Source organism: Nannobrachium achirus (assembly GCF_963921795.1).
Source record: "Nannobrachium achirus genome assembly, chromosome: 10".
Taxonomy (NCBI): domain Eukaryota; kingdom Metazoa; phylum Chordata; class Actinopteri; order Myctophiformes; family Myctophidae; genus Nannobrachium; species Nannobrachium achirus.
This window is the reverse complement of record NC_137819.1, coordinates 52,317,594-52,330,714: the sequence shown is the minus strand read 5'-3', so window position 1 is coordinate 52,330,714 and position 13,121 is coordinate 52,317,594. Positions and strand designations below refer to the sequence as shown.

Genomic DNA, 13,121 nt, shown 5'->3' with positions numbered 1-13,121 from the left:
TCTGTTCTGGTGACGGGGAGGTGGTTCTGGAGCATCTGTCCCCCCGGCCTGCACACAGACATGTAGGCGCACACGCGCGCAGTGCAGTTTCACTTGACACCCGCAGACACATGACCTGCATGACCCTGTCAAGTGATGTCACTGAGGCATTGTGACACCCAGCTCACATCTGCATTTGTCCCACTGACACATTTACTCATGTTTCAGCACTACTAAGATTTTAAGTTCAAATGTTTTACAAGGTTAAAGCTATCTTTACCAGACAGACATGGTTGGGTGGTTGAGCTGATACTACATTTTATTGTTTAGAGTTTCAGTAGTGAAATTAAATAGCAATATTGATTGTTTTATCAAACATGCAGGCACACTTTGTATTCTGTGCTTGTTTTGTGTTCTATGATTTGTTGTGAAGTGTACATGAACCATTCGGGTGATGTTACATTATATACAGTATATTGTAATAAGAAAAAAACTGAACAACCAGTTGGTTTGCGGCTCACGAGTACATGAAACGGGAACACAAAGACACAAGTTGTGTAACCCTAGGTGCAAGGAGTGTGTGCTGTCAGACTGGATGGATTCTGCTTTTTTTTAAAGTCATACTTTGTAACTTTTTCAAGTTATTTTTGATATTATCTTTCACTGGTATATATTTCACAATAACCACTTCTCTACAAGTTCATAACAAAGTCACCAGGGACCTGTGTAGGGTACTGACACATTTACTCATGTTACCGCCGCAGATAAGGTCCTACTGACACATTTTAGTTAAAGGGATATTACACTTTCAAACAAACTTTTAGGTCTAATCAGGCTTGTATGAACACCCTGAACAGTTTTTAATTTGCTTCATTCAGTATTTAGATATTTGATGTAAATGTTACCAGCTCCAACACGCCCAGGCCCTCTCCACATACACACCCATTGTAACTTCAAACTCCATTTTAACCATGATAGATTCATTAAAAACACACATTATTTTTTCTGGTGACTCATAATACCCTCCTAATACGTGAGCAGACCGTGTTTTTTCAATAACCTTTTTCTTTTATTTTTAATAATTCTTTGGGAAAATGGAAAACATTAAATACAATAATATTTTATTGAAAATAAATGAAAAAAGTTATTGAAAAAACACGGGCTGCTCACGTATTAGGAGGGTATTGTGAGTCACCAGAAAAAAATAATGTGTGTTTTTAATGAATCTATCATGGTTAAAATGGAGTTTGAAGTTACAATGGGTGTGTATGTGGAGAGGGCCTGGGCGTGTTGGAGCTGGTAACATTTACATCAAATATCTAAATATTGAATCAAGCAAATTAAAAACTGTTCAGGGTGTTCATAAAAGCCTGATTAGACGATAAAATGACTTTGAAAGTGTAATATCCCTTTAACCTCATATTTCAGGTCAGAACTAAAGTACAATACAGAACTCCAACTGCATGTGGAGGTAGAAGAACAGCTCAACTTAAAAGGTGTAGTTCAGCCCCACAGTGACTTTTCTTTTGATTACCATTACATATTATTGGACTAAAGTCTCCATGGCGTGAGTAATTGCGACCGAAGGTCGCAGTTTACCATGGGCGAGGTCGCTTGTCGGCCTGAGGCGTCTTACTAGTCAATAGAAAAAGTCATTTCGGGGGTGATCTACTCCTTTAACATATGAGACAAAGACTGTCGATAAAACAGTTTATATCCTGATTTAGACGACAATGTTGCGTTACAAAAAAAAAAGAAAAAACGTTTGAACAAGAAATATCACTTGCAACTAACCTGTTAGCTGGTGGCTTGCGTTTCCCTCTCTTCCTGGCTGTACTGTATTAACATGGACATCACAAGCCAGTATTTGGATGAGATGTCATAAAAAGGGATTCAGTGAAGGCAACCAATTTGAACAACGCCCATTAAATAGTTCCATTCCTGCAAATAAAGGATTAACAGTTCCAAAGAGCATTATATCACACAGTACTATTATTGTTTAAAATGTCGTTCTACTTTTCAAGTCACTACATAGGAATTGTAACCTTTTATTACAACAGTAGATATACAATAGACCGGGTATTTTCTGCACGTGACACCGTTGCACGACTGAGCATAAATTGGTGGTCTGAAATAGGGATGCTTGGACAGGACAACAATACAAGACAATAATAAGACACCAAAATGTCATTGGAGAATTACGGTATATTAAACTTACTTTTCAGGGTAGTTAGGCTAGTGGATAACGTTCTTATTGTCTGATATTTTACTGCTAGCATCCTTTACAGGGGCATAGTTCCGCCGATTTAAAATGACTCCAATACGAAACTAAAACTTCCTATGATTGGCCGCTAGTTGCGCTGTTTTCCCCCCCGGCCGATCGCAAAAAGAATTGTTCTCCATTGGACCCCATTCATTTTCCCCTTTCGTTTTCTAACCTTATTAATTAACATTTTCATAAATACTTTATGGTTCCTATCGCTAGTTAAAAATTGCCTTTCAATCACGATCATATGCGTTTTGTGAAAATAAGGTCCCATTTATGTTAAAATTGATGATAAAGTTGCGGGGGGGCGTGGCCAACTAAATTGATACCAGCCGGCTGTGTTCTTCTTTGTGTGCTGTATTTCGGGAGGCTCCGACCACATTCTCCCATGTATCTCTGCGGTTGCACGTGACCATTGGCAGCCAATAGCATCCTCTGGTGCCTTTACAATCTATGATGGCAACACCCATGCCAAGGACCCATATTGTGTCATTTGCGCTGCATAGAAACCAATGGCTTCGCTTTGTCCATATCTTTTATACAGTCTATGATCCTTTAGCATGCTCTCATATAATGTACAAAGAAATACACAATATTACTGTAGCAAACTTTTCACGTAGTGAGAATCGTATGCATACAGATAAGAATCTTCTTATGAACAGAATATGTTGCATACACAAATGTAATGAAACTGAATTTAAACTGGTGCCAATAAAATTTGCCAAACTAAATTTCACTCAAAAAAGAGGCTGATTTATTAACCAAAATTATAATGCAAATACATAACAAAGAAAGGGTTAATTATGCTTTCTGGCAATGTCAATTTGTCAGGCGCAAAATTACTACACACAGAACATTTGCATTCAGTTTTCATGGCTGTCAGAAACCTGAGTTGGATACAAAACGGTATGAATTGCGGTATAAACTTGCTATGTTGGACACTGAGACAAGGTTTTAAAAAGGACACTGAAATATTGTATAAACATATGTACAAATAGTGGATGAAATTTCCTCAGAACTGCAGAAACCCAAATCTATCTACTGTACAGTTGGGTTAAAGACATTCTGTTGCCAACACCATATTTTCAGACATGACATCAATGTGGTCATTAAAAAAAGCAGCATAACTCCTAACAAGTTCTTGCCAACCCACTGCAGAAATGACTTTCTCTTCTATAACAGCATGCTGTAACACCAGAGAGCGCGAGAGAGATCCAGTACAAACAGTTCAAACTATACCACGTAAACAGTTTGAAATTAATGTGTATTGGCTAGGGATGAGCTCAGCTGTTTAACATTTTACATATCAACGCTCTGATCGAGTTCCTTCAAATAGAAAAATTCCAATTTTCACGAAAACAAAATAGAGGTGATTAATGGAGTCAGAAATATGGCTGCTGAGCTGAAATTAAAGCTTGTCCCACAGGATCGTAGTCAGCAACAACCAAAGCAAAAACTAAACGACACACACACACGCACACACAGAAAAACACCATGATAATTACTTTTAAATTAACCCCATATACTTCGTTGACCTGGTGTCCCCCAAGGGTTTGTACTTGGCCCCCTCCTTTTATCCCCTCTACACCAAGTGTCTTTGCCGAAAATAGCCAATCTACAAGCTCACAAGCTTTGGGAGGTGAGGTTTGTGTGGTTAATATTCTGTTGGCAGCCACCACCCACCATGAAGGCGTTGATTTCAGGAGTCAGGGGGGCGCTAGGACGGGGGGTCATCTCCATGTATGGCCTTATATTTGGCCATCTCCTCTGGGAAGACTTTGCCAAGCTCCGAGATTAAAAGGCTCTTGAATTTCTGCAACAACAATGATGAAAATGTTTAATTAATATTGTACATTATAAGTACTTTCTTCTTCAAAGTGACATTTAATAAATACTTTTGTTTCTTTTTGCATAAAATAAAAAGTTGTTGCTGTTCAGCGTGATATGTAATAATGTCCCTGACAACGTCTGTAGTTGGAAGCAACTAGCAGAAAAGAAAAAAAAACATTAAGAAAACAAAACAAAAATCCCATAAGCCTGTGTTAACACAAACATTATTTTAGGGCATGCCTTTAACCAAAAGCCTATTCAAAAGACCCATAATCTAAAATTCCAATACCAAGCTGCTGGGAGCGATATCTGGTGAGGTTTTACACTTGAAGTAAGAATTTATATCCTTTTACTGTTCAGTTATTCGGACACTGCAATCGATGTCTCCTCGGGCTATGAGATGTTAGCCACACTGTTTTGGGGGGACCACAATGGAAACAAGATTATGGCTTTTTGGTGTTTTTATCCATTTTGTTGTTTTTTTAATTGTTACACTGTCTACTTAATGTAAATACAAATCAGGGCTCCAGACTAACTTTTTTCACCTACGTCCCGGGACCGTCCCAAAATACAAATTAAACCGTCCCCAAATGAATGTAATCCGTCCCAAAAAAATTAATGCAGGTCTATTAGAATTACTATTATAATAATATTTATTAAAAGAAATGTATGGGTCCTCAATAATAAAAAAAAATGAGCGTTGTGAGCTCTTAGATCGGCTTTTTACAAAATGTTTGCCTCTTTATTTTATTTTTACAATTTGGCTAATAATCATTTTTTTTTTAAATAACATAGTGTGTTGATTATGCAGTAATGGTCTTTTTGAGCGGTGGTCACAACGCTCCTATACGTGGCCGTGTGTGTGGGTCTGTCTGTCTCCGTGTCTCCGTGTCTGTCTGTAGCCTGCAGTAACCTTTTCTGACCACACATGTTAAGGGAGGGGCGCTGTTGCACACACACACACACACACACACACACACACACACACACACACACACACACACACACCACCGCTCAGTTCACACAAGTGTGATTTTTTTATTTTCTTGTGGTAGGGCCTATTAAAAAGGTCTTAAGTAGGCTACCCTACTTAAAATGTTAAGTAGGCCTACACACTACAATTATTTGAAGCTTTAGGTATTTTGGGAAGTATACATTAACCTAGCTCCTTTCGGAACCCCTCACTCCACTGCTACGCAGCTCCGAGATGGGGTTCCTACTGGTCGGCTGCCGAAATCCTGTTGTTGGATCCACGATCCGCCGTTAGCGATCACTTCTTACCTTTGTTGAACACTCTATCCAAAAAGTAACCGGCCTATGTGAAAGTATAATCGTTTTACTTTTTAAGCGTGGAACAACCTCGAAGCACTGGGGTGAAATGAAGACTTTATATCGCTCGAAAGACCAGCCGGCTCTGTGTTTACCCGTGTTTTCCCCCGTTGTAGTCTCGCGTGGCCAGACTGTTGCCTCCGCGATTTGGTCAAATGCTCACAGCCACGAGGTTGTTCCACGCTTAAAAAGTAAAACGATTATACTTTCACATAGGCCGGTTACTTTTTGGATAGAGTGTTCAACAAAGGTAAGAAGTGATCGCTAACGGCGGATCGTGGATCCAACAACAGGATTTCGGCAGCCGACCAGTAGGAACCCCATCTCGGAGCTGCGTAGCAGTGGAGTGAGGGGTTCCGAAAGGAGCTAACATTAACCACAGGATTTTTATTAATTTCTGTATCTGTGAAACAGGATATTATGGATGAGTAGCCTACTTTTAGTACTTAGGTATATTTTTATTCCAATACTTTTGTACTTTTACTCAAGTAAAATGAATTACGGACTTTTACTTGTAACGAGTATTTCTGCATTGCTGTATTTGATACTTTTACTCAAGTAAACATTTGAGTACTTTTTTGCACCACTGGTGCTAGCTAGCCGAGCATGCATGCGTACACGCACATACTCACTGTCACTCACTCACACACACACACACGCGCGCACAAGGCAACACTGGGACACACTGCGGCTTGGGAGCGCTTGGGAGAGCGACACACGATAGGACGTTCATAGACAGAGACGCTCGCTAGAACGTACGGCGGTTGTAAATCACAGATAGTTAGATTCTCCGCTTTGAAAACTAGCCTTTTTATGACTTAATTACTTTATGAGCCTCAGACTGACCCTGGGAGAAAGTAGCTTACGTTAGCAAGAGGCTAACACAGAGCGAATGTCCCCCTGTCAGACTCTCGCATGGATGAAAGGTTGTATGCGTCCGAGGGACGCTGTCGAGTGGCTTAATGAGTCCTGGATTAAAAATATGCGTCGTAGGACACAGGCTTTTTCTGATTACATCATATTTATTTTCTGTGTCTCTCATGCTGCGAGTTTGCACATCATTTGAGCAGTGACATTGATACACGCCGTTGGCTCAAAAAGAATCCTCTACGTCCCGTCTGCGTCCCAGGGGAGATTAATTTGCGTCCCAAATATATATTTCTACCACTTTTTCTAGTCACATGTTCAAATACTGGATTCTGATTGGCTAAATTCCGGAGGTTATGGCAGAACAACCGCCGCAGTTGTGTGAGGACGAGATCAATGCGCCTCAGTGTACATCCGGGGACTTCAGGAGGTAGTCGGAACACCTTTCCCCCAACCAACATATGACGGTCGTAGCGGTCCTATGTTTACTAACGTGCGTACGACGTCGCCGATTTATTTGGATCCAATGCAATCCGCCAACTTTAAAGCCCCTTTTCTCTGAACCTATGCCTTTCTGGAAGCGAACAGCCTCTATTTACGGCCGGAACGGTCCTTCTAACTGACGTTAGCTTAGCTGTATGCTAGACATCTTTCTCTGCATGGAGTTGGCGTCATCTGGTGGTGAGTAGAAGATGTTGTTTGTGGAACTATTTGCTGTCGTCGCGGAAGTTTTATAGGCAATAATGATTGTAACTTAATATCCTTGCAAGTTACAACTATGTGTTTTCTTTCATGTATACGGAAAAAAGTGGTAGAAAAGCTATTTACCACTCGGGGTCGGACATTATGCTCTGATAATGTCCTGTGTGAGGGTGTTATCGATCACCCCCTCACACAGGACATTATCAGAGCATAATGTCCTCTCACTCGGGGTAAATTGCTTACTTTTACGTCCCTGGGACGTCGGGAGTCCCTTAGTCTCAAGCCCTGATACAAATATTCAATTACTCAAAAGGGATCCAAAAGCACTCGTGGCCTTCGAAAGGAAGATTTGGAGCTGACAAAATACTTTGTCCTATTCTAATAAAAGGTAAACATTAAGCACTAATGTTTGCCAGTGCCAGTGGTCTGAGAGTGAAAGCGTCCCATTTGATTGAAATGGAAGAGATATTGAAGTGCACCATTTACTGTATCTATCTATATGAATAACAGTGATCAAAGCTATTGAAGCAGCATATCTTTATTTTTATGAATAAAACATAGCCTAACCCCCCCCCCCCCCCCCCCCCCATATTCGTATTCCTCTGTTCTTTTTCACAAACTGCACCGTCTTTATAAACATGTGAGCATGTGACAGATATACACTATCAAATTCAATAATAGTTTGATTGAGCTTGATTCATACCATCCTGCAGTTTGTTGTGCGTAGGTGTATCTGTGGGGGAATGCGTGTCAAGACAGCTCAACTCTTAAGCATATAGAATAGAGAAATACATCTTCCAATACAACGTGACGTCTGAGCAATACAATACAATCCGACAGACTGCAACAACGACATTAGGCCCGGTTGAATGTTGAATGATTTCACCCTGACAGACAATAATTTCTCACCGTCATGGTGTCGATCTTTCCTTTGACCTGCTCGTTCTTAGCCAAGGCTCTCTCCAGACACTCCTTTGTGTATAGCTGAGGGTTCCGACCTTGATCGATGTACCTATGAACACAAATAACACCAGCTGACAGCTCAGGAGAATAAAGACATGGTGTGACAGGCAGCGTCTGATATCAGTGACGTGACGAGAAGGACACTCTTAAAGGAGAACATTAGTTCTATGCCATTCAGAGAAATTGAAACACCTGTGTTGGTCCTCAACATGGCCGTGTACAAATGAAACCCATGAATAACATCATAGTCGTACAATAACGGCAGAAATGGCTGATCTACAATCTTCAATGCATTGTGACCTTGTAGATCATCCATTTCTTACCCAGAACTTATTTGGTAAATAAATAGATATGGATAATTTTGCATTCATAAAGGGGTCATATAATAGTTTACAGGAATATGAGAGGTGACTCACTCAAAGGCCTCGAGTGGAACATTGATCTCATGAAGCTGCTGACGACACTTCTCGATGTCTTGTAATCCGGAAATCATGTAGTTTCTGAAAGGTAACATGTAAAGTTAGAACGTTCTGAATGTAACTTTGTGGCTTCTTGTACAGATATTGTGTCAGTCAGGACTGGGTGTGTTCAAGCAACCAAAAACAAATGTGACATAAATTAGGCTAAATTAATCTATTCATTCATCGCATGTTGTTTTATATAAATCATGTTGCTTAAGGCAGTGATACTCAAACTCAGGCCCGCGTCGCGTGGCACAATTTTGACTGGCCCACCAATCAATCAATCAATCAATACAAAAGAAAGACTGAAGTTATTATCACTATTAAATAATCTGTTATTGAAATCACCTGTATCTGCTATTTTGGAGTAATTTGAAAGTTTTTGAAAATCTTTTGCACATAATAATGTGCACAAAATAAGAATGTCAGGGTTAAAGTGGTTACAATTCCTGATGAGCAAATCCCTCGGCAGGTCCATTCTAGTTTTCTCTAATAAATACTGCAATGCTGTTCAAAGCTGGGGCATTCCTCCTGGGCTCTGAGGGAGAGATAAGAGCAACCACTCCCTACTTGGATTGGACCCTTGTTTTGATTCTATAAAGTAGGTCGGGAGTGGCTTATTGTCGGTATCAGCCGGTAACACGCGGGAGTCCGTCCCCGTTACAATGCGCTAGACCCCTGGGAGATGGACTGCTGAGGTGGAGCGCCACACCTACCATCAGCTCCCAGTACTTTGATTCTATAGCTGCACTTAAAATATAGGATTATTGGTGGGTATAAGAGGCTATCTAACAGAGTTTTATTGGGTTCAATGCTCATGTTCCTCCACAATCCACGTGACATGTTTTTCAAGTCTGTATCGTTACTGAATTATTGTGATGATTATTAGTGGTTGGTATTAAGCTACTGAAAGTCTAACTGGAAGTACAATAAGTAGAGAAATTCCGGTAGGCTGGACATGTTGCCTTGTACATACATACGTGATGGAAATGTTCTGACCATTGCTATTCGTCATCCCCCCAGGTCACACATTAATATTAATGGAACCACAGTGGATACAAGCCCCTAGGGCTTATTGTGTTGCCCTTCTGACTACCAAGACAGTACAATCTATTGTTGTACATTTCTTGGATCAATAAAGTCAATCAATGAATCAATCAATCAAAAGTTAATGTAAATCTATGGTCTTCACAAGTCACAACCATAGTAATTGTCAATGTTTTATGTTGTCAATGTTTTATGTGTAAGCAGGAGGAGGGGGGATGGGGCACTTCAAATGTGGTCTCCCTTACCCAGTGGTTGTAGATCTTCTAGATCTGCACTGTAAAATATGTATTTGTGGAACTAAGAGAAAAAATATGTATTGTCTTGTCTCACCCCCTCCAATTCCAAGTGCTTGTCAAGGTGGGGGGTCCCCAGTTCAAACAGGATTATTTTGGGGGGTGATGGCCGAAAGAGGCTGAGAACCACTGCCCTAGCCTATGACACCCCACTCTGTTAGGCCTGTTCATCTTGTGTGTGTGTGTGTGTGTGTGTGTGTGTGTGTGTGTGTGTGTGTGTGTGTGTGTGTGCGCGCGCGTGCGTGCGTGCGTGCGTGTGTGTGGTGTCAATGAGAGAGATAGAGAGAGAGAGAGTGAGCTGCTGTGATAGGAGAAGGATATCAAATGTAGTCTGGGATCCCTTCACTTTTCGGGGTTTGATCCGGTCGGGAGCGGAAACCACTTTACGTCATGCTGTAGTTCTCAAAGGACTACAATTTGGCTGGAAAGATCAAACCGGATTCAGTTTACCCAAAATAATTCCCCTGCTCTCAAGGACATACTTTTAGGGCCTACCTAATAAACCCCTTGATGCGGCGTAGTTTTGCTTTTGGAAAATTAGTTTGGTATATGCATATTTTAGTCCAACTCGTAGTGACTGGCAAAACTACACTAGGCTACTCGAGCATTTTAATAGAGATTGGGGAAACAAACGGGGGGAACCAAAACAAAGCGACGCCACTTCTTCTGCTTGTGGTTTCCGCCTAGACCGGATCAAATGGCCCACTTTAAATGATCACCAGGCTTTCCCATGGTCTGCCTGCATGTAAGCTTGATACATGAAAACTGTAACACTCCTTTCACTTGTACATATTTTGTTCCGATTGTATTGTACCAGTATTAACTATAACAAAAGAAAACATTGCATGGATGCACCTGGGACGTATCCTCCGTGATGTAGGCTATGTCGCCCAAGCTCATCAGGGTTTCGGGTCTCGCAACATCATACCCCTCACTTGGGTGACCCAGCCGGGGTTGATCAAGTCCCGACTTACGTCCCAGTAGCTACCCACGATCAGTCCCATGTTAGGGAAAGACAGAACCATTCACATTCACTCCTCCGCTCCGGAACTACTCTGCCGAGACTGGGAGAGGAAATCTGGCGCATGGAAGGACTAGGCTCTGTGGATTGACTCCTGTCCGGGCCCCTCCTACGTCTCACCAGGTCCACTCCTGCTCTCACCAGGTCAGGACCTGTGCGTTGCACTAGACTGCCAGCCCCAGACATTTCACTCAGGAGCGTGGATTCTTGAGTAACTACACAGGCTACACCTGGCCCAGCAGTGGTGCTGCTGCTGCAGGCTCCACTTGCAGCTTGAATGGCCCTACTAAAGGCCTAACGTGGGTTTGTTGGGCTTCTTCCTCACGGAAGACACAGGCTGAGGCGCTAACCCAACCTACTCCCGGGTGCCGTCTACACTCCGGCTGTCACCAGTCTCTCTGGTGGTCACCAGACTATTCCTGGTTGTCACGTAGTCTATTCCTAACTATGAGCATTAATTGTACTGTATTGTGTACACTTCTGCTTTGGCAATGTAAATGTGTTTTCTCATGCCAATAAAGCCCTTTGAATTGAGGGGGGGGGGGGGGGGGGGGGTCAGAAGATCATGTATTTGTATATGAGGAGTGGTCAGAAGGTGAGGTGTGGATTGGAATAATGTAATAAAGCTTATTTAAGTTACCAATTTAATTAATCTAATAACACATTTTCCTAATACAACCTGGCATGATCCCAATTACAATGTAGACAGTAGGCTTACAACTACTACTACACACACCTCTCCCAACCCCAAGGCCCAACACTTGCTCATTTGTGCCCCTGTCCACCCAGTCCTTACTGAATTAATTATATTTCTTTTTTTTATATATATATTCTATTTTCTGTTCATAGAAATCATATTAATATAAACCCCCCTATTGAAAACCGGTTAAACTGCAAACTGCACTCAGTACATAAAAGTGAACTACTTACAGTGGTGTAAAGTAACTATGTACAACTGAGGTATTTGAACTTTACTTGAGTATTTCCAATGCCAATACTTTTACTCCACTATTTCTCGGATCCAAATATTGTACTTTTACTCCACTACATTTATTTGAAACTTTATTTACTAGTTACTGTAGATTTTCATTCAGCCCTTAGCCGCAAATTGCAACACTAGATTTTTGTTTTTAATCTGATGAATCTAGGATCATCAGATTGAAAACTAAAATCTAGTGTTGCAATTTGCAGCTATTCAGTCCTATATAGGCTACGATCTACAAGATTGTAGATCTGCTATTTTCAAAAGATTTGCATACATTTGGAAACTTTAAACAGGACATTCTGCACAATGAGTACTTTTACTTTAACTACATTTTAATCTATACGTTTTTATTGTTCCAACACATACAAGTAACAAGACATGTATTATAATGATGCTACCTTTGTAATTTTACTCGAGTAGCCTACATTTTGAATTCCCGACTTTTACTTGTAATTGTAAAAGCGTATATCAACATTGCAGTATTGATACTTTAACACATGTAACAAATGTGAGTACTTTTTCCACCACTGAACGTGAACTACTTACAGTTTCTGGTTGAGTCCCGTCTGGCTGCTGGGCTGGAAATCGCTGACGATGATTCCCAACTGTCGAATGTTCTCGACGAATTTCTCCAGGTGCTCCTCGAGGTTGTCAAATCTCTCCGCCATGTTTTTAAACCGTTATCAGATCGCTTTGTGTGAAACACGGGTCATTTAAATCACAAATTAAACCTTTTGATTCATCACCGTCTCCTGACAACCCGCTCCATTACCCAAAAGCCACACACCAACACACGGAGCACTTTCCGGCAGTATGTCAGCCAATCGCTGCTCAGTATCCATGGTAACAGACAGTCAGAAATTACCACCTTTCGATACTAAACATCGTAAACTGTCGTGCTGCCGATTGGCAAAGCTGCTTTGCTACATCTACTACTGTGTCATAATAATAACAACTGTGTGTGTGTGTGTGTGTGTGTGTGTGTGTGTGTGTGTGTGTGTGTGTGTGTGTGTGTGTGTGTGTGTGTGTGTGTGTGTGTGTGTGTGTGTGCGTGTGCGTGCGTGCGTGCGTGTGTGTGTGTACAAGATTGACTAACTGTTTATTTAGATATGAAAATGGGGAAACGGGTGAGAAAGGTCCATAGGTGGGTAGTGGGTACCAGTTTCCAGACTGAATACCAGGTAAATTATAATAGGCATAACAATAATAATAACATTATTATTAGTAGTAGTAGGTATATTGCAGTAGAAGATGAATGTTTTGAATATATCCTATAGGCTATTGAGTTCATTGTCTCCCAGTGGTTTACTGTACATAGGTATAGGCCTACGTTTAGTTCTACTAATGTTGATGATGTCTTGTATTGCATATTACTGTA

The 13,121-nt window shown here is 41.0% G+C and overlaps 1 protein-coding gene across 1 annotated transcript; it reads right to left on the bottom strand.

Annotated features, from left to right (window-relative positions):
- Positions 1 to 3,046: 3,046 nt before the first annotated feature.
- med10 (mediator complex subunit 10) lies at positions 3,047 to 12,516 on the bottom strand. The gene is made up of 4 exons (XM_080735005.1): positions 12,290 to 12,516; positions 8,353 to 8,436; positions 7,883 to 7,985; positions 3,047 to 4,058 (listed from the first exon to the last, which is right to left on the bottom strand). The coding sequence occupies exons 1-4, from the start codon at positions 12,409 to 12,411 to the stop codon at positions 3,963 to 3,965; spliced, it is 405 nt and encodes a 134-aa protein (XP_080591131.1). The 5' UTR covers positions 12,412 to 12,516; the 3' UTR covers positions 3,047 to 3,962.
- Positions 12,517 to 13,121: the final 605 nt, after the last annotated feature.